The sequence below is a fragment of the Curcuma longa genome, chromosome 15 (genome assembly GCF_044706935.1).
Source record: "Curcuma longa cultivar G26 ecotype Majalengka, Jawa Barat chromosome 15, ITB_CL_G26_1.1, whole genome shotgun sequence".
Lineage (NCBI taxonomy): Eukaryota > Viridiplantae > Streptophyta > Magnoliopsida > Zingiberales > Zingiberaceae > Curcuma > Curcuma longa.
The window spans coordinates 2589897-2611791 of NC_133875.1; the positions used below are offsets into that span (position 1 = coordinate 2589897).

General features: G+C 36.8%; 2 protein-coding genes across 2 annotated transcripts; one reads left to right on the forward strand and one right to left on the reverse strand.

Annotated features, from left to right (window-relative positions):
- Positions 1–10880: 10880 nt before the first annotated feature.
- LOC141846291 (putative LRR receptor-like serine/threonine-protein kinase At1g63430) lies at positions 10881–16420 on the forward strand. Its single transcript, XM_074734303.1, is given in 14 exon segments — positions 10881–11077; positions 11162–11300; positions 11459–11530; positions 11610–11753; positions 11840–11989; positions 12748–12864; positions 12944–13014; positions 13917–13951; positions 13953–14166; positions 14277–14482; positions 14564–14696; positions 14788–14945; positions 15298–15510; positions 15986–16420. Coding segments are annotated over 14 exon segments (1992 nt in total). The 5' UTR covers positions 10881–10983; the 3' UTR covers positions 16232–16420.
- A 3126-nt stretch (positions 16421–19546) lies between these two features.
- On the reverse strand, positions 19547–21424 carry LOC141846775 (cytokinin hydroxylase-like). The gene is made up of 4 exons (XM_074734819.1): positions 20875–21424; positions 20203–20802; positions 19921–20114; positions 19547–19862 (listed from the first exon to the last, which is right to left on the reverse strand). Exons 1-4 carry the CDS (start codon positions 21394–21396, stop codon positions 19610–19612), a joined length of 1569 nt encoding a protein of 522 aa, XP_074590920.1. The 5' UTR covers positions 21397–21424; the 3' UTR covers positions 19547–19609.
- Between the last annotated feature and the right edge of the window lie 471 nt (positions 21425–21895).

A 21895-nucleotide genomic window follows, 5' to 3' on the forward strand; every position in this document is an offset into this window, starting at 1 on the left:
ATAAGAACAATTCGAGTAGTTCATGTTAGATGAGGTGCTCATTTAACTTTAATTGAAAATGAAGCATTCATCTGATTTTAATTGAAAAATAGAACGTCATCTTAATTTTTGTCCATTAAAATTTTACTTAGTGTCCGATTTACTATATTCATTCGACTTCACTTGACTATTATCTAAACCATTGGACTCATCAGGCACGCTTGAACCCTTCGTTCTATATGGTTTACTCAATTTGTTTCGCTCGCCTAAGTGATCCATTTAAACTATTTGATTTGATGCACCTACTAAACCTATTCATGTCGCCTAATTGACTCAGTTCATTTGACTTGATCAAGTCAACTTGTCTAAACATTTTGATTTGTTGAGCATGCTTGACTAGTTCATCCCACATGATCAACTTAGTTTATAATCGTATATATCAAATATGATCTTTCTAATTAAGAAAAGTCATTAGAGAATAACTACAGCAAAATGTGAAATTTAACACTCTAACGGTTTCACACGATTAATTTCACGCGATATATATGTATAAGGAGGTAAATCATTAGAGAATAACAATTTCACACTAAATTGATATCCTAAAATAATTTTGTAATCAAACACAATAATCGTCACTTAGAAGCGAAGTGTTTACCAGTGGAATGAAAAAGTTTACTTCCAAATGAGTACTTTTAAAAAGTTAAAATAATATTTTAATATATTTTTTATCTTAAAAATATCTTTATTTTATTTTAATGGTAACCGCAAAGCTTCTAAAAAATTAAATGTTATAATAATATTGAAATAAACATATTTTTAAATAAAAATATAATGGAAACGCCATTTTAATTTTTTTTTAAAAATACTTTTTTACCGAAAGAATAATTGGAGTGCTTTTTTAAAAATTTGCTCAACTTAGTGTTTGCAGGAGCTTGCATGGCTGTCAATGTGGGCAGAGCTACTCAGGTTTTAGCCCGGGGATCCGATAACATTGAAAGAGGAAGAACGTATATGAGAGAGATGCTTTCAGTGCATGATTAAGTTGGTTATTATGAGACAGATTTATTGAAATGGACAAAGATTGAATTTCGATGAAGCTAAAATAATATTTTTCCGTAGTGATCAGCTGCAGTTTCTCGATGATTGATTAAGTTCTGGCTCCGCGACTGCTTGCCAAGCACTTGAAAATGAAAACCTTGTGTTCGAGCTGGCCCTTTAACTTCCTGCCCATTTTCCACCAGCAATTTACAGCTGAAAGGAACAATACATACATCAATAAAAGAGGGCTATAAATAAGGTTAATTTTATATTGTTTAAATTTATTGATAGAGTAATTGATGGATCCTCCCCCTTGCTCAGGTCTCTGCCTTCCCTCCTTTCCAATCCTTCGGCTGGTCTCTCGATTGGACCTCCGACTCTGTATGTCAACACTCATCAGATGGGCATGGACATGACCAGCATGATCCTCCGATGGTCAAATCAGTGCTAGACTGAGAAAGGAGCTTGTGAGGTACAAAACAAAAGAATGCGAGAGAAGAAAGGCCTCCGCGTGGGAGAGAAAACTCTATCTCCACTTACCTTCACTCAACCTTATGTAGCCATAAGAGAAGGAAGTCTATGTGGACTATATCGCGAGGCAAAAGCCGACTGAGTCAACGGAAAAGGATCGACCGCTAGGGACGATGGTGGAATTGTACGCCTAACCTAATCTAGTTGTTGATTAGGCATCACATCCAGTGCAAACTGCCCCATCAAGGACAATTATGGGCTACAAGAAGATATGACAACTACAATTGTCAAGAGTGGTCAAAGATTGAAATTCAAGAGAACAGCTCGATTAGGATACCTTCTTTCGGGTGGGTGCCTTTTACGCTAGCGCTAGATCGAAAGAGTTTGTTCAGATGAAGCCCAAAGAGATACTTCCATCTATAGGCTAATTGCCTTGGGGTGGCTTACTGATTGATAAGCTAAACTGAGTCCAAAATGAATCAAACAGTTGAAACAGTTGCTCAAACTTGACTTAATTTTTGAAATGAATATAAATAAATTCTCGTTAAATCAATATTAAATTTGCTCAAGAATCTTTAATTCATTTACGTCTCCAAATGAGTAAAGGCAGAATCTCAGCTGATGCCTGATTGCATAGCTTTGCTAATTGCAGCAGAGCAGCAAGAGAAGTGCATCAGAAGATCTGGAAAGAGGGGATCGAATATCATATGTCTGCTCAACCTACACCAGCTTGGGCCCTCCCTCCATTTCTTTAGTTTTGCTTTGAAAGAAACAAGTGACCAACCACCTTTGCCTCACTCTTTCCATTCCATAGCTTCTAACTCACAACTTGAAGTCATGGAGATCTTGTGTTAGGTCCAGGAATAGTATGCTTTCAGCACAGCAGGATTAATGACCTATGCTGCCGGTCCCATTTTAGTATATCCAATATGTTAGTGCAATCGACCTCTCATTAAAGTTAATTAACTTCGAATTGACTAATATATTTGATGATCGAGCGAGACACCAAATAGATGAAGATTGACCGGATGCTTGATAGTTGAATAATATATTTGAGGGGAGAGTGAGATGTCAAGTGAAAGAGAAAATTATTAGAGAGAGATTGTTGGTGCAATCGACCTCGGGATAAGTTTGACTAAGATTGATTAATTTAAGTTTCGATGGTTGAGCGAAAAGTTCAAATGAGTCACGATTAATCTGACACTTAGTAGTGGGAAGTCCAATATAAAGAGCTGACAAATAGAGAAGATCAAGTGAGTCATGATTGACTGGACACTTAGTAGATCGGAAGCCCAATAGAGAGTTGACAAGTGGATAAGGCTAAATGGGTCACGGTTGATCGAATACTTGACAACGTGGATAAATGTCCTAATCAATGATAGAGGGTCGGATATTAGACATGTGAAAGTAAAAGTCCTAATAGACCATGGAGAACAGATGTGTTGAAAATGTGAATGGAAAAAAAGTAGATAGAAGGAGACTCCATTGTGCAAGGAAGTTTAGTCCTTCATTAAGGGATGAGTGGCTTGAAGGTTGGTTTACAATGAATCACAACCATTGAATTTGTGAACATGAATGGGAAAAGACTCTCTCTTATGTGTCAGTTCGTAGAGGGTGCAAATCTAAGGCCCGGATTATACTAATTTCAGGTGACTCGTGTGTGAGCATGACCTGCAAGCGTCAAATGTCGTATATATCAAGGTAAAATTTGCCCAAGTGGATCAACATGTATTTTGCCACCCGAATCCAATTTTGCTTCATGCTTAAGTTTGTAACAGACACTATAATAGTCAAGCCTTAAACGATCGACATTAAGAGCGGATCTATAACTGCCTGGATAGAAATGATCGACCATTAAACATGGTCGACGCTTGGCGTTTCAAGCCAAGCGGGTAAAGGCAGTAAATAACATTTATTCGACCATTACATGAGGCATTGCTCAGGGTTTGAGCTCATAGCTCGACATAGCTCGATTCAGCTCAACCATCCCAAGCAGCTCATCCTTCCTCAGTCTGACAATTTTAAATTATCAGTTTAAGCTATCTTGAGAGATAAGTTTAATTTGATTTATAATTTCCATTCAGATTATTCCCTTGTAACTCCGACAACAATCTTGAAGTGTAAGATTGCTTGACAATCTTCATAGCAAGATCACCCAATAGGATGTTAGGTGTGTGGGTGGAAGTTCTAACAGATTATAGATGATCGAATATTAGGCATGAGATGAGAAGTCTTGATTAAAGTTGGCTGGATGCTAGACAAAGAAAATTTCAACAGGTCAAGGTTGATCGGATGCTAGACAAATAAAGTTCGGGTAGATTGAGGTCAATCAGATACTAGACAAAGTAAGTATTTAGCCTTGGTAAGGCTGAAACAGAGTATGAGTCGATTGATATAGTTTGTCAGTCGATTAATGAGTCTAAAACCATGATGTAAGGGTCTAAGGAGGTTTTGGGTACTATTGTGATATGAGCAATTGATTGATGGTGTTAGTAGTCAAATGCTTCATCAATCGAGTGAAGGACTCAACGATTGAGGAGGTTTGTAGCTTGATCAATCAACTGATGGGAATGATTAGTCGAGTGAGGAACTCGATTGATGATACTGTTGGAGTGAATAGAAAGTTTTAAACTCAACTGCTAATGCAACAATCGACTATTAGGTGTATATCAGTCGACTGATGACCTGAATGCTGAGCTAGAAGAAGTCATTGAATGGTCAATGTTAGAACTTGTGCAAGCTAGAGGGGGAGGGTGAATAGTTTCGATCACTTCATCTCAATTTCGTGCTCGTCTATAAAAGGTTAACAAGTAATGAAAATAAAATATACAACAAAAGAAAAGACAAACACAAGACAAACCGATTTACTTGGTTCACAACCTCCCAAGGTTGCTACATCCAAGACCTAATCCTAGTGAACTATCACCACTAGTCTCTTCTTCTTTTCGGATACCTTTCGGAGGTGGAGAAGTTTCTTACAATTTGTTTCTTATAAAACAACACAAATATAAAGTAAATATACAAATACAAATGAAAGTAATAATTGTACACAAATCTTTTCTTTGAAGATTTTCTCGTTGCTTTGGATTGCCTCTTGATGGTAGGAAATGTAGCAACACTGTCTCAAAACCCTTAAGAACCAACTCCTTCAAAACACTTCAAAACCCTCTTTTATAGGATTATTGTGCTGGCTAATTTTCGGCTAGTAATCGACTGCCAACTTTCATCAATCGACTGCAACATCGAATTTGACTATTGCACTTATAGACGACTCTTACCTGCTTTGTTTGACCACCAATAGTCGACTGATTACGAACAATTGAATCGAATAATCGATTTATAACTATTTTATTTGCTGCAGCAATCTAACACTTAACTGCTCGTATTCATCAATCAATTGCACTGTTCACAACTATAACAAACCTTGGAGCTACTGTAGCAAATCATGAAGTTACCGTAGTAAATTCTAAAAATACCTCAAATCTCAATTTTGAGGTTTAGAGTCCATCGGTCAATTGATACAGCTTATTAATCGACTAATACTCATGTTTCAACTTTACCAAGGTTGAGTTATTATCTTGTCTGATATCTAGTTGATCTCAATCTATCAAAACTTTCTTTGCTCAGTATTCGATCAACCTTCACATATTAAGACTTTCCATTTGCTAAACATCTAATCTTCTTTGACATATTTTGACTTCTTATCTCATGCCTAACATCTGGTGAACCATAACATGTTAGGTCTTCTCTCATTTCAAAGTGTTTGATCATTTATGACTCACTTAGACTTTCTCTTCTCATACAAAGTGTTCTGTCTTTTATGACCCACTTGAACTTCTTGTATGTCAAACATCTAATCTTTTTAAACTTGTTTGGACTTCTTCACTTATGCTAATGACAAGTTCTCCATAATCCACTTGGACTTCCATCATCTTCGATCATTAAGTGTCTGATCAACCATGATTCATTTAGATTTTTCTTATTTTCGATCACCAAGTGTCTGATCTTGCATAACTCACTTGAACTTTCATCACTTTTTGTTAAGTATTTAGTTAACATTGATATACTTGCCTCTTATTAAACCAACTAACATATTATCAAGCATCTAAACCCAACTTGAACTTAGTCATCTTGGTCAATTTTGATCAGAGGTCGATTGCACCAACAATCAAAGCTCGACAAACGTTCAAATTCTAGTAAAATAAACGACTGATAGTGAGAAATATTTGTCTATTGGACGAAAAATAATCATGACAACAATCCTACAAAAGAAGATTTTCGTGGAGGATTTTGATATTGATTCTTGGAGGTTTTGAGCGGAAGTGTTATTGTATTCTTAACCTTTAGAAGGCAATCCAAAGCAACCAAAAACATTCAAAGTAAAGTTCCTTTAGTGTAAATTTATTGTTTCAGTTGTATTCATTTTTATTTGCATCTTTGGTGCTATTGATGGGACACTTTAAGGTTAATTTGGAGTAGGATTCTCTATAAAAAGTGGAATCCGCCACCCCAACGGTTCCACACGATCGGCCCCATGATTATCTGTGAGAAAGTAAATCAAAAAACTACAATTGACCATAACGGAAAAGAGCATTATCTTGACTTCATCGAGATTTGAACCCTTATTCATAAAAAAGATTATTTTCATATTATAAAATTCTAATCCTAGCCTCTTATTCGTCTACTTTTACATGCTTTCCTTTTTTTCCTTTCTGTCATTCATGATGACTTAGAGGGGTCTCGTCGTGATAACTCCCGATGAGTCCTATGACTTGTATTAATCCATGCAAGAAGCTTCGTCAATGACGTCCAGCGAAATGATTGATTTTGACCCTAAAATCTTGTTAATCTACAGAGTGTTGGTTGGTTCTTTCTCATGCTGTCCCAGCTTCATTAATGGCTCCTCTTCCATGGCCCTAAGATATTAATGAGAAAGGGAGAAGGAATGCAGGGCTCAGCCAACACCACATGTGGGCTCAGCTAGTGCTCTCTCTCTCTCTCTCTCCTCTCATCTTTTTTGGTAAAATTGATAAGGATTAGTCTCCAGTTGGTTACGACATAGATAAAGATTAGTTCGAATCCTAGCTGAGCCAGACAATACCCTATGACGACCAACTACAGTTCTCGATTTACCTCCTCACAAATGGTCGTGGGATCGAAGGTAAGGATTGGCGGATTCCATCTTTTGCAAAAGATAAGGATTAGTCTCGATATCTTCCTCCATCGTGATCAACTGCAGTTTTTCGATTTACCTCATTACATAGATGATCGTGGGACCGACTGTGTGGGGCTGCTGGGTGGCGGATTCCACCTTTTACAGAAGATAAGGATTAGCCTCTGCCCTCGGGACATAATTTGAGTTGGTTACGACGAGACAGATTTACTGAAGTGGACAAAGGTCGAATCTCGGCGAAGCTGAGGCAATGTCCTCCCCCGTATTGGTCAACTACAATTTTTTGATTTACTTTCTTACAGATGATCATAAAGCCGATCGTGTAGGGCTGCTGAGGTTGCGGATTTCACCTTTTATTGAAGATAAGGATTTGAGTCGCGACTACCATAAATAATCTTTTCATTTAAGGGTTGTTCGATATCTAATTTATCTTTCTTCATCTAACCATGAGACCGATGATGAAGGATGTTTGACATGAATATTATCATGTTTTGCATCAATCGGCCATAAAGAAGCTCAAGTTGATTCGTTCAATATAAATAAGTAAACGAGTCAAATCAAATCAAGTTTTGTAGTGTTCAAGTTTGTTTGATAAGGTAACAACGTAAAATTAAGTCTAAAATGAATCAAGCCATTGAAATAATTGTTCAAATTTGACTTAATTTTTTTTATAAATTTGAGCTTGATTCATTTAAATGTTATCAAACTTTTAATTCAAACTTGTTTGATTGTTTAAAATTTTTATATATAAACTTATTTGATTTATTATTGAGTTTGATTATATAAATTTATTTTTTTTTATTTTGAAAGTCTTTTTGTTTATTTAGCAAGTTGAAGTTGAGTTGAGCCCGAAGAAAGTCACAAAAATACGTTTCATATTGATTGATTTTCTATTATTTCTATCCTTAACTTGATTATATGATGGATATGATTTAGCTTGATCATAGGCTTTAGAATAGGATTATTGTGTATGTATATATATGTGTAATGATCTTCGTTAATAACAAGTAAGAAATATTTTCTACACCATTTACTTTAACTTATTGATAAATATGATTTGATAATATTATTCACGAACGTTATTCATGCATGAACGTTATATGAACTGAATACATATATATTCATGTTTATTAATTTATTTAATTTAAAGATCTTATTTAAATCTGTAATTGATCTTTTATATATATAATGAATGAATATAAATAAATTTTATCAAACCAAACACTAAACTTGTTTAGAAATGTTTGATTCATGGACTTGTGGTTGGTGTAACAGAGCACATGGCGCTTGGTGGACGTGGTCCAGAGCCTGTTGAATCTCATGACCTGCTTTAAAAAGAAAGCGATGGCTTTGGAAGTCGATGATTGAAACATATATAATGAAATGAAATGAGCAGTTGCATGTGCATCCTCTTGCACTTGTTCAGTGAATTAAGGATCTAATGACAAGGAAAGCAACATCAAAAAAGATGATTAGTTGTTAATTGATAAAGATTTATGGGCCAAAGTATAAAACAAAAAAGTTGTTTTTTATATTGAAATTGTAAAAAAACACTTTATTATTATTATTATTATCCAATAATTTATTTTTATATTCAAAAGTATTTTTATTTTATATGATGGTGTAGTAGTTATGAATCTTCACTGTTACATAGTTATTGATCCAGTTTGAGATCAAGACTCAGCAAGTAACCGTGATCAAGTATTTTCAATTGGTTGGATATTAATCGGGTCGGTCTTCAAAGGAGTCAGGAATTCGATGTCGAGAGTCGATCATCAATTCTTGAGTCAGCGTAAGGAGTCGGGTGTCAATTCCCGAGTAAGGAAGTCATCAAATAAGAGTCTGCGACTTAAAAAAAATGTTAGAAGGACAACCAAGGATGGAGCCAAGTATTGCTCTACACGGGTTTTAGCTCAGGGGCCGACAGTGTCAACGAGGAACTACATTTTAAATTTACAATAGAAAAATTGAAAAACATGTGTGTGAGAAGAAGATAGTTTGTCGACTTTCGATCAGTTCGGGATTAGCATGGAGACTATAAAATTCCTAGCTCCGCTAGAGAATTCAGAACTCGGCTCGACCAGTCTAACGTTCAAATTATACTTTGAAGAAAATGTAGCTAAAATGAATAATAAATAGAAAGTAGTAAACAAAAATGAATGGTTTGCCTATATGCAATAATATATTATTTTTAAATAGAAAGTGGAATGGTGATCTGATTCCCAAAGGGTATACCTCTTCCTTTCTTTACTAAGAGACATTTCTCTGGGTGGTCGACATTTTAACAATTTGTCCCTTTAATAACTACTAAATCGGAATTGAAGTTTGGACAGATTACATTTGAATGCGAGGAAGGAATTGACTTGAGGCATCCTATTAGGAGTTGACTTGACCCGAAGTTGATTTGATTGGACTCGAACTTGGTTTGACTTAATTCAAATTTGTCTTGACTCTAACTTTCAACTGTCCGAGTTCATCTTGACTTCCAACATAACTTGACTATGACTTAACTATGCTATGTGATATTGATGTTCCTTACTATATTAATTATAACAGTTACGATCTCTTACCTATTATATAGTTATAGTAGCTAAAATTTTATAACTGCTACAACTACATATGTAGCCACTATGATTCTATAACAGATACAATTATAAATTTGTAATTATTATAATATATTATTGATCATAGTTATTATAATATAATATTGACTAACGTCGATCAAAATGAAATATTTATATTTATATAATATTATTAATATTGATCCGAATTAAAATATTTATTGTTATTATTATAGTAGTTATAGTCTTGTAATTATTATAATAATATTGAAAATAATTTTTTTTAATAAAAATGTGTTAAAGTGGGATCAACTTTATTTTAATGATAAAAAAATATTCATTAATTTTTATCCAAAATTTATTATGTTTGACGCGACAATTGCATTATCATTATTATTTCTATAATTATTGAAATTATATATTATATTCTTTATCTTATATTTACCATAATATTTTTTATCTATTATCTAAATATGTTTTTTAACTATAAGAATAGATCAATAAAGTAATTATTTTCCCTTAATTTGTTTTTCTCTCCTTTTTATTCTTAAAAATAAACTGATTATAACTTTATAAAATTTAATTATATTTTTTTATCAAGTATATATTTTTATTAAGTAATTTATAATTTTTAATTTAAATTATTTATAATAAACTAAAAATAAGAAATTAATATAATATTTAAATATATAAAGAAAATAACATTGTTAGTTAGTTGAGCTCCGATTCAAATTTGATAAGATTTTTTTAATCAATAAATTTTAATACATTCATAAGTAAATAAATAAATTTAAACATAGTTAAGTTCGATTTTACTCGTTTACTCTCCTTCTAATATAATCAAATTCATGATTCCGAGTAGCAGTTGTGATTACTAGAAAAATTTTATGATATCAGATTGATCATCTTTCAGGTTAATTGATTCAAAGAGTTAGATACCTAAATTATAATAAAAAATAAAAAAAATTATTTATGTAGTAAAAGGTGAAATCCGTCACTTCAACGGTCCCATAATCATTTATAAAAAGGCAAATCGAGATTTTAGAATTGACCATTACAAGGAAGGATATTACCTTGATAAAATTTGATTCTTATCTACTATAATAAATTTGATCCGTAATAACCAACTCAATCATGATTCAGGATAAAAAAATCAGTAGGGTTCGAATCCTGACGAAGCCAGGCAATACTCTCCTGCGTCGTAACCAACTGTACTTTCTCGATTTACCTCCTCACAGATGGTCGTGGAGCCGACCGTGTAGGGCCGCTAAGGTGACGGATCCACCTTTTGCATAAGAAGAAGAGGATAAAAAAATCAGTTGTGAGTTCTCCTCTGATTATATTTAGAGATTGTAATTAAGTTTGAAAAATTTTAAATAAATTGATGATAGTATTTTTGATATATTAATACATTAAAATAAAATTATTTTTTAAATAAAAATATAATGCTGTTCTTTTAATTAATTAATTAATTAGTGGAAATGATAAAAAAAAAAAGGAGTGTCCTTAAAAAAACTTATCCATTAAGAATTTTTTTTTTAAAAAAAAATTAAAGCTGTTCTCCATAATAATTCATGAAAAGAAGAAGGAAGAGCGCTTTGTTTAAAGCAGTCCACAAGCCACAAAAGAAACACTCTCCACGCTCTCCACTCCTTTTGAAGGCCACCGACTCCGCGAATCCTCCCTCGCTCCCTTCGTCGTCGTCCTCTCTCCTTCGCCGCCATCTTCATGGAAGCTCTCCGCCGCAGTGCGTGCTAGAAGATGAAGCGATCGCTCGGGTTTCGGCTCCTCGTAGTTCTTGTTTTCAGTTGGAGGGCCGTCCTCGCTCAGGTTCAGTCCTTTCCCCACCATGAAGGTAGGCATCTCGTCGGGATCTCGAATCAGTTGCGTTTTCATGGACGATTTAGGGTAACCTCGGAGCTACGGTCGTTCCTTGTAGTCTCTGCGCTGGTCGCCTTCAAGCGCGCTGCATTTGAGGACCCTTTCTCGACTTTGTCCGATTGGGATTCCGTCGATGGAAGTCCTTGCAGCTGGACCGGCGTCACCTGCTCCGCGAATCGGGATTGTGTGGTTTCCCTGTAAGATATTTTGTGTTTTTCTAGGGACCTTCATGAGTAGATCTCGGTTTGTTTGCTTGGCAGAGCTTTAGATTTGTGTCTATAGTTTTTAAGATTATTTTGATGACGATAATCGTTTAGTTGTCATGCAAAATGTGAGCTGGGTTTTTGTTTTGCAGAAATCTTTCTGGATCGTCGTTGAAAGGGTTTCTTACTCCAGAACTTAAAAATCTCGGTTGTCTGCAAGAATTGTAGGTGGTTTTCATGTGTTCCTTGTAGTAGTTCTTTGTGTTATGTGTCTTTCTCAGAAGTTTGCTCGTCTTTGTGCAGGCATTTGAACAACAACTTGCTTTTAGGCACGATACCAGCGGAAATAGGGATGCTAAAGAATCTTACTGTGTTGGATTTGAGCATTAATCGGCTCACTGGTCCTATACCTCCCATACTTGGAGAATTAACTGCCGTCAATAAATTGTAAGTAGTGGCTGGTTGGAATTTTCAGCAATCATAAATTTGCTGGCCAGTTTGAGTTTCACTGATCTCTCTCTTTCTCCTCTTAGAGATCTCCATTCCAATGGATTGACTGGTAGCATACCTCCTGGACTTGGTAAATTAGAAAATCTTGTGGAGTTACGATTAGACAGGAATCGGCTTGGGGGACAGATTCCAGGAGGCAGCAACTTAAATGTCTCTGCAACATCGCACGGCGTGTAAGTTATGCTGTTTCTTTTGTCCTTTTTCCATTTTTTAAAAACTTTTACTTCACTATTGATCGGTAAACTTCTTTTTACCGACTATACAATTAACAAAATGCAATCTTTATTGCTTTTTAAAATTTTTTACTTCACTATATTCAGACTAGGAAATTTCTTTTATTTAGAATGCTAGTACCAAATTTCTCCGTTAAACTCAATTGTGTTATTATTATTATTATTATAAATCTTCCTATATTTCTATTGCCTATGCGTTTTCCATTGGATGTCCTAGATGCTGCAGTTTAAGTAATTTTTTTTCTTCATTATTTATGCAACATTTATCGAACAATTTCTAACTAGCAAGTATTTTATGGGAAAACTTGGCTGAAACTTGAAATGTAAAACCTTTATATTAACTGCAACATGCAGGATCATGTATATTTGCTATTTTTTGGCATTAGCAAAGCAATAGGTGGAATAAAATATAGAGGTTTATTTCAGGAGATTGTTAAACTACAGTCATGATAGACATATTTATTATCAGTCTAGTTCATGGTTCAAGAGATAATCAAAGCAACATTCATGAGAGTATGAGAAAAACAAAGGTCAATGCTGTTATTTAAGTCAAACTTGAACATCCATTTGAATAGTCACTCTAGGTATACTATATGTAGTTTATATAGGGATATGTGTTTCACATTTTCTGGTGCTGGATGCAAAGCTAAGACATATTATTCTTGAAAATGTTTAATATTTACTTTTATTTTAAGTAGGCATGCAACTGATAGCAAAAGTGGTGGCCTTTGCCAGTTATCTAAGTTAAGAATGGTAGATTTTTCCTACAACTTCTTGGTTGGACAAATACCATCATGTTTGAAGTATCTTCAAAGGTAATCAATATTATTTTAATTGTTCCTTTCATCTTATGGGATCTCAACATGGTATAAGTTATCTTGGATTCATTTGCAGGTCAAGTTTCCAAGGAAACTGCTTTCAAGATAAATACGCCATTCTGCAACGAACGACTAAGTCATGTACCAGTACCAATTCATTTTCTGTACTCTTTCACAAAAATAAAAATGAAATAATTACACAGCTTAAATACTTAAAATAGTTTGATTGGGCTACCTGTAATCACATGCTATGTTTAGACCAATGACTCAACTAAGTTATATCTTATTGTATAAGCGTTACCACAACTATGTTGCTCTTCCTCATTGTATGTTAGCACTTTTGGTAGTACTTCCATCTTCAAGGTGAGAAGACATGAGTCTTCACAGCCATCCTTAAACCTTTTTTAATTTGATTTACCAATGTAGCTGTTTGGTAGTTAGATACTTAGTAGCCATTGGAAAGGTGGTTGGTAATAATCTCTAAAAGAACAAAAATGTTTTTCTTCTATCCAGTAGTATTCAGAAATGATTCAGAACTGTCTCCCTATTGTAGGATATTAAATATATAGAATCATAATGTTAGCATCATGTTGGTTAAACTATATTTTAAATTTTCACACAGCTTAAATTCAAATGAAAATCACAATCCTCTTTTGTTTTAACAGTACATTCTGCAAGCAACTTCTACGTCAACAAGCTCTGCCAGTCCCAACTATCTAGGGTCATGCAATCAATAAAATCAAAGAAACCAGGAAATTAAACTACACATGCACCTTTACAGATCACATACAAACCCAAGCCGAAAATCTCTTCTTTGCTTGCACTTGTGTACTTTTTTTGCTTCTACTCTATATCCAACAACAATTCCTTCTATTACATGTTCTACTTAGTAATATACCTCTTGTAGCTGATTCTGATGGAATTTCCATTCAACATCAAGTTTGGATTGCCTTTTTTGTTGGAAAATTTGTAACATGAAAGAGCTATTTATTTTCAGAATACTATCTTTCATGGGATCATTGAATTGGACCATTCCTATCTTGATCTAGGTCGTTCAAACAAAAATCAGGCAATAGCCAATCGATAGAAATAAACAATCTATTGGTGAGCATAATAAGCATCAGAGTCCACAGCAACCAGCATGGCTTCTGATTCTGGAGGTCACAACTGGATTTCTTGTAGTTGTCTTCATTATCACAGGAATTGCTACTGCTGTAAGGACTTGTAGGTTAAAAACATCGGAGAAAATCCACTGGAAGAAAACTATGAGTTGGAAGGATGATATGGCAATATCAATAGGTATTTGAGAATGCCTGCCCTCATTTGTTTTTCAAAATATTTCATTGTCGAATAACGCTACTGTTAAAAAATCTGACATTGACATATTTTATTTATTGTTCAAAAAATAGATGGTGACATGTTAAAAAATGTCCTGAGGTTTAGCCGAGAGGAACTTGAAATAGCTTGTGAAGATTTCAGCAATATAATTGGTACTTCCCCACATAGTATGATCTACAAAGGAACAATGAAGGATTCAACTGAAGTTGCTGTTATCTCATTATGCAACTTAGAAGACCAATGGACAAACTATCTCGAGTTATCCTTTCACAATAAGGTACTTGAACTTTGTGAAAATTTATTTGAAGATACTGACTGGTTTTTTAGATAAAAATTTATCTAAATTCCACCTATTCAGGTAGCAGATCTGGCTAGACTAGATCATGAAAACCTAGCAAAGTTACTTGGTTATTGCAAAGAAAATGAACCTTTTTCAAGGATGCTGGTACTTGGTTATGCCTCTAATGGGACATTATATGAACATTTACATTGTAAGTGAGACACAAACTTACCTTTCTGGTTTAGTTATTATATATGGTAAAAGTTTTCAAATTAACATAAGCTATGACTTCTAAACTCTAGATGGTGATGGATCTCAGTTATCTTGGATTAGACGCATGAAAATAATTCTAGGGGTTGCTCGGGGATTGAGGTACTTTCACACAGAGCTGCAACCACCATTTGTGTTATCTGAGATGAGTTCCAATGCAGTGTATCTTACTGAAGAATTTTCTCCAAAGGTATGAAATCCTTCTTGTTATGTATAATCCATATCTGACATTCTCAGTGGAAATCAAATAAATCAATCGAAATGAGCAATTTTGTATTGGCATTAGGATACGGCTTTGATTGAAGTTCTCTTCATCAAGAGCATTCAGTTGCTTAACCATGATTAACTTAATGAGATCTATCATATAAATTTTTCTCACTCGATATCCTTTCATAATCATGAGCCAAGTCTGAGCTTTTTTTTTGCGGCTTTCATCTTTCCAGTTTCAGTGACTTTTGCTGCTAACTTGGTTTCTGTTTTTCACATCTTTGTATTAGCAGAATGGATTAAGATTACAAAACCCTCTTACCTTTCTTTTGCAGTTGGTTGATTTTGAGAGCTGGAAAATTATTTTCTCAGAATCTAAGAAAAGTGCTGGTTACTCCACCGGAGTCTCTCTTCCAGGATATAATGTTCCTCGAGAGCAACAAGAAATGGGAATTCAAGCTAACATCTTTGCTTTTGGAGTGGTTTTACTGGAAATAATCAGTGGAAGACCTCCATATTGCAAGGAAAGAGGGTGTCTGATAAATTGGGTAAGATGCATATTTGAAAATATCTGATACTCAAAAACAGCATCAGCCTCTTGGAACAGACGTTGAGGGCATAAACCCAAACTTGTTCTTATTTCCTACAAACTTCCGATATTCATTTGTTCCATGTAGTTTAGCAACTTAATTCTCAATGAACCCTCTAACCAGTTCATACAACAGTCAAAGTAAGTTAAAGGTTGCATTGCCTCTATTTAGCTACCTCATCACCTCTCAACTGAGGAAACCACAGCCTCACTATAAATCACAAGTTTCTTTCAACATTATCACACTGTTTGCCCTTTGGAGGTTCGTTAGTTGAAATGTCAACATAAACATTTTAAACATTTTTCTCACAACATTGTTTGCCATTTGGGGTCGCTAGTCTCAAGATAAATCCTTCTTGATTCAACAGTTTGTGATTCATATTACTAGATTCATGCTATATATCCACGGCTCATTGTTCTTCTATGTTATACAGGCCACAAAGTATCTTCACAACCCAGAAGAGATAAGCAAACTAGTAGACCCTGAACTGAAAAACACAAAGTCAGAAGACCTTGCAGTCATATGCAGCGTGGTTAGCCTCTGCATCGAACCCGATCCCACAAAGAGACCGTCGATGCAAATAATAACCGCTGCGTTGGAGAATGGAATTGACTTATCAGCTGCTGCCCTACTCAAGGAGTCTCCTTTGGCCTGGGCCGAGCTAGCCTTGTCTTCCTAATACTCCCCCTCCCTCCATGTAAATCCACTTCACACATAGGAATTCATTTGTTTCTGCTCTTGGAATTGGATGAACAATTGTGCTTGCCAGCTGAAGTAATACAAGTCACAGCATGGCACTAACATTTTATTGTACACACTGGATTAGTTATCTACCATTGAGGTGATATATATGTTTGTATTAAAATTAGCTAAGGATTGACATTTTACTCTCTTCTTTTTGATTCAAGATGTGATCTCTTGAGTGTTGAGTCTGTCATTTGTATCTAATTTCTTTTATCAAATCATTTTACTTTCAACTTTTATTCTTCCATTAGTTCAAGATATTAAAATGTATAGAATTGTCAAATAGATTTGGCAGGCCATTTTTCTTTCAAATTGTAGATTTTTTGTTTTCCTTTTGGAATGCTCAAGTCCATGCAACTAATTTTATCTTTGAAACAATGCTCTAATTAAAGTTTTGACCATCTAAAGCTGTTTGCTAGTCAATGGCAGCATAAATTGGTCCACAATAATTAGGCCAATTAAAGGAACCATGGATGCTGACTTTGACCGCCTTAAAAAGTCAATAATTACTTTAAACTTATGATACAGGTCGGAAGAATGAATGTATAGACATACAAGGATGAATAAGATAAAAAATAAAAATATTAGAGAGAATTAAAATTATATTTATTGAGAAATTTTTTTGAAAGATACGAAGATGATATAGATATATATTTAGATGTTTCAAATAAGTGATGTAAAACTATGATAAATGTGCATATTAAATAAGTAATAGAAAAATTAAAAAAGATTTAATTAATAAAAATAAAATAAAATTTATTTAAATATAAATGTTGATATAGTAAAAAATAGAGTTTAATAACATAAAAAAATTTATATAATTAATCTCACCTGGTAAGATAAGACTTAATTATTGTTGTTATTCAAAACACATGGAGCGAAAGCATTCATCACTTGAATTCCAAAACTTTATGTCTTTATCTATCGGAATTCAAAGCTTTATCTCTACGCTGTTCCTCCACTTAGTCATTTCTTTTTCTATTGGATCAATCGACATAGTAAAGTTTCATGCCAACCTTAACTTTCCAATTCAAAGTAAAATAGTTGAACACATGCTCTAACAGTTCCTTTCTTGATTACTACTCCACTAGAAAAAAAATAGTATTATCAACCATTCTTTTGATTATTTATTTATTTGAAAAATATTTTTATTCTAATATTATTATAGTAATTTTGCATAAGATTCGAACAGGACTACTTTTAGGATGGAAAATAAAATAAAACATATTTTTTAATATAAAGTGGTCTTACATTTTATATATAAATTGACTAAAGGATTTCAACCTAACGAGTGACGTACTTAGCAATAAGGGATGTCGCGTTGACTTTGGAAGTGAATTCAAAATATTTATTAAACTAGAAAGTTTACTTGTGTTCATATTTATTTATTCTTATCAACTTTTTTAGATTTGTTTATTAAATTAAGATTGAATTTTCATCTATTCCAATTGAGATATTATTATATCTGTAAATAAAATATATTATTTTTTTACTATAAATGGTTTATAGATGGCATTCAAGTATAAAATATATAAATTATTCATTTAATATATTTTAAGCTAAAATTTAACATTTTGTAAGTTTACTTAAATATTAAATTTATTCATAAATTATTTTAAAAGAGGATTCAGTGTGTCATATGTTAACATTAATCACCGATTTAGTACTTTGGAATCGAATTATTTAAGTAATGAAAGAGAGAATTAAATAATAAAAAATAATTTGCTAGCTGTTATGGATCGGTAGGACCCGGTCTGAAAAGTCAAGGTCCGGTCCAAATATATGGCACGTTAGACAGAGGGTTGACTTGACCTCACGCCCCGATCCGGTGACCTCAACCTGATATATAGATTAGGTTGGGATCCCGCATCCCCCGGTCTCTAATTCAAGTTGGGACCTAAATCCCGACCTCTTTGAGAATCCGACTTAGCATCCTACTCCGAGCTTTAATTCACGGCTACTCTGCCAGATCCACTTAGCTCGGCCGCTTCCACTCCGCTCCAGCACCCGAGTGCAACACGAAAGCCTATACCCGATCCGTGCGAGTAGGCTCCGCTCGGGATCAAGTCGTCGATCTCTATCTCGAGGCTTGAGTCTATGCCCCACTACTCCGAGCTTCGACTTTAAGGCTCCTCTCAGTCAAAGTCCACCTCGGTCTTTAGCTTATCCAGTGCCTTGCTTAGTACGCAATCGATCTCCGTGTCTTTCCCTCAGTCTACTAAACTAAGCCACCGCCAAAAGGATATAGACAATTATGGGATGGTATGATTAACTTACTCTCATTAATGCGGCATAATAGTGCATTATAGTGAATGACATAACTTTTCGCTATTACAATAGTCATGTGATACTTTTCTTATTTAGATGGAACATTTCAAAATCTATGTGCAAAAATATTCTCCTTAATTAAAATAAAATAGATTTTTCGTATTTTTTTTCTCACCATTTTCTATATAACTTTCACTACTTGTAGAGTCCTCTTTTTTCTTCCTCCATGATCAGCTTACTGGCCAAGTGTCGGTGACACGCTCGAGAGACGATCTCAACTAGGGATGGCAACGAGTTCGGGGGTTCGTGGGGAAGCCTTCTCCATCCCCGTCCCCGAAACCCAAACTCATATACCATCCCCGTCCCCATCCCTGTCGGGTATCATAATTTAAATATCATCCCCATCCCCGTCGGATTTCGGGTATCCAGCAGGTTTCGGGGATCCCCGCGGGTTTCGGGATTGGTTTTCCCCGCGGATATTTTCATGGGTATCCCCATACCCATACCCATCCCCATCCCCGTCTTATTTTTTTTAATATTAATTTTATAATATATATATATATATATATATATTATAAAATCCTTACAAAATAACATTATAAAACTAAATATTAAACTCTAAAACAAAACATTATCTCTAAAACAACATCCAACTAATGCATAATCGATACAATAAGTTTGAAGTTCCTTCAATTTTTCAAAATTTTGACACCACTTATCCTACAAAAGAAAAAAAATAAAAAAAGTTAACTATAAGATGGGTCGTAGTTAGGGATGGGGACGGGGAATATTTGGAATACCATCCTCGACCCATCCCCCGAGATTCGGGGATTCCCCATCCCCATCCCCGCTTTCTCATTCGGGGATTCCCCGGTCAAAAAAAAAACGGATTCCCATCGGATCTAATTGCCATCCCTAATCTCAACGAGAAGATTAATCATGTTTTTATTAATTTAATTAATTAAACACACCGTCGCCATTTTACAAATACACAAAACTAAACTAAATATTAATTATACAATTATTTAAAATAATTATAATTTATTTAATATTTCTTATCCTCTTCGTTCAAGTTCCGAAGGATGAGGCGAACGCCGTTCGACGGCCGGAGCGACAGCATGATCCTTGGCGAGTGGGAGTACGCCGGCGACACCGACCACGCGAACCTTCGCAGCACGAGGCTGAGCACTATCTTGAACTCCATCGCCGTCAGGTTCCTCCCCACGCAGATTCTGCCCCCGAACCCGAAGGGCAGGAACCCCATCCTGTGCCGGCACCCACCGCGCTCCGCCGCCGCCGCCGCCGCCGCCGCCGCCGCCGCCGCCGCCGCCGCCGCCGCCGCCGCCGCCCCCTGACCACCTCTCAGGTCGGAACTCGTTCGCGTCGTCCCCCCAGAGAGCCTTGTCGTGGTGCATCCCCACCACGTCCACCCACATGTTGGTCCCCTCCGGGATCACCACCTCCCCCACCCTCACCTCCGCCCGCGCTTGTCGCTGCGCGTTGGGCGCCGGCGAGTACAGCCGCAGCACCTCGTTCCAAACCCACCCCATCTGCATACATTCGCCGCCAAATTCTTTAAAAATTCCATATTTTCTCCATCAACCGTTTAAAAATTCGATCTTTTTGATAAAAACTGACCTTGGTGAGCTTAGAGAGCACGGCGGAGTCGAGCGCCGCCGTCTCTGTTTCTCCGGCGACCTCCATGACCTCTTTCCGCAGCGCCGCCTGCCACTCTGGGTGGAGCCCCAGCAACAGCAGAGTCCACGTCAGCGCGAGCGCCGTCGTCTCGTGCCCGCCGAAGAAGAACGTCTTGCACTCGTCCACCAGCTCGCGCGTCGTCAGCTCGCGCTCCTGCTTCAGCAGCAGCCCGAGCAGATCCTCCTGAATGCCATCATGCGATTTTTGGCGCTTCCTGGCATCGATGATGGCGTAGAGCAGGCGGTCGATCTCCTTCCCCAGCCGCCACGCCTCGTACGACTTCGCCGCGGTGAAGAGGTCGCCGAAGGGCACGCCGACGAGGCGGTTCGTCTGGAACAGCATCGCCTGCATCCGCCTCAGCTTCTCGAACACCTTCTTCCCCTTCTCCTCGCTCATCCCGAAGCTCGCCTTCGCGATGATCTCCGCCGCGTTCTCCGTGATGTCCTTCTCCACGTCCATCTCCGGCAGCCCCGCCGCCACCCTTCCGCTCCACTCCTTCAGCATCTTCTCCGTCGTCTCCTCCATCAAGCTTGCCATACTCTGCACCATCGCTAATTAACATCGAACAGAGCGCTACAAAGAAGATTAACGGATTAATCGGTGTTTGATTACATTGAGATTGGTGATGGAGAACGCCGGCGAGATGATATGGCGGTGGCGTGCCCAGTCATCGCCGTCGACCATGACAAGGCCATTGCCGAACATGGGCTTCCGATCGCGCTTGAACACGTTGGGCTTCCCCCATTTCTTGCTCATGGCGCCGGCGGTGGCCTGCCGAAGGAACTCCGGGTCGGCGACGTACAAGAACGGCTCTGTCCCGAGCCAGTAGACGAACACCTTCCCGTAAGTTTTACTCCACCTGTGGAAGTAAGGGAACACGGAAGAGTGTATATCGTGAGAGACGGCGCCGGCGCCGGCGCCGGCCGGAGAAGCTGGCGGCACTGGTTCTTGTCCTCCCTTCCTGCTCATCTCCATTAAGTTTCCCAGAGGGAAGACTGGAAGGGGTCCGTCGAGGCCGCTCTGCCTCAGGCGGCGGCGCCGCCGGAGCGGTGACAACCAGAAGATGAAGACGGCTCCGGCGAGGAAGAGGAGAAGGCCAGCTCCCTTGATCGCCATGCTCAATCCGTGACCCATGCAGCACACCGATCAACAAGGTCAAGGATCGCCAACTAGCTCCGATGAATATAGCGAGGGGTGTTGACTTTTATAGAGCAAGGAGGGTTCGGCCGCCCCGCGTTGGTCAAAACTAACCAACGATTTAATGTTGACTTTTTGAAAGTCAACGGAAGGCGAGTGATCGGCATCTGGATTGTTCAGACTGAACCGGTCTGAGTTTGAGTACGATCAACTCCGAGCTGAATCGGACGGCTGAAAAGGAACACGTGGAACTTTTTATTTTTATTTTCCAACTGAGCCGGTCGGTTCATTTCCGAACCGAACCGGGCGGTCGAGTTCAACTTTCTAGATATCGATTTACTTGTCGAAATAATCACGGCATGTTTCAGAAGAATCACGTGGAAACGTGGCCGTGAGATATTCGAGGGCGTGCACGGCTAAATCTTGTACAAAATCTATGTAGATTTTGCATGAAATCGTTATTCAAATCTAAATCAACGATTTTTACCCGAGGCCT

What these genes read in the sequence shown, in the direction of transcription:
- LOC141846775 (XM_074734819.1), bottom strand. Translation starts at nt 21,396, where the DNA reads ATGGGTCACGGATTGAGCATGGCGATCAAGGGAGCTGGCCTTCTCCTC. An exon ending in TCTCCATCACCAATCTCAAT is followed by an intron (nt 20,803 to 20,874) that starts GTAATCAAACAC and finishes GCGATGGTGCAG; the next exon opens with AGTATGGCAAGCTTGATGGA. An exon ending in TGCTCTCTAAGCTCACCAAG is followed by an intron (nt 20,115 to 20,202) that starts GTCAGTTTTTAT and finishes GAATGTATGCAG; the next exon opens with ATGGGGTGGGTTTGGAACGA.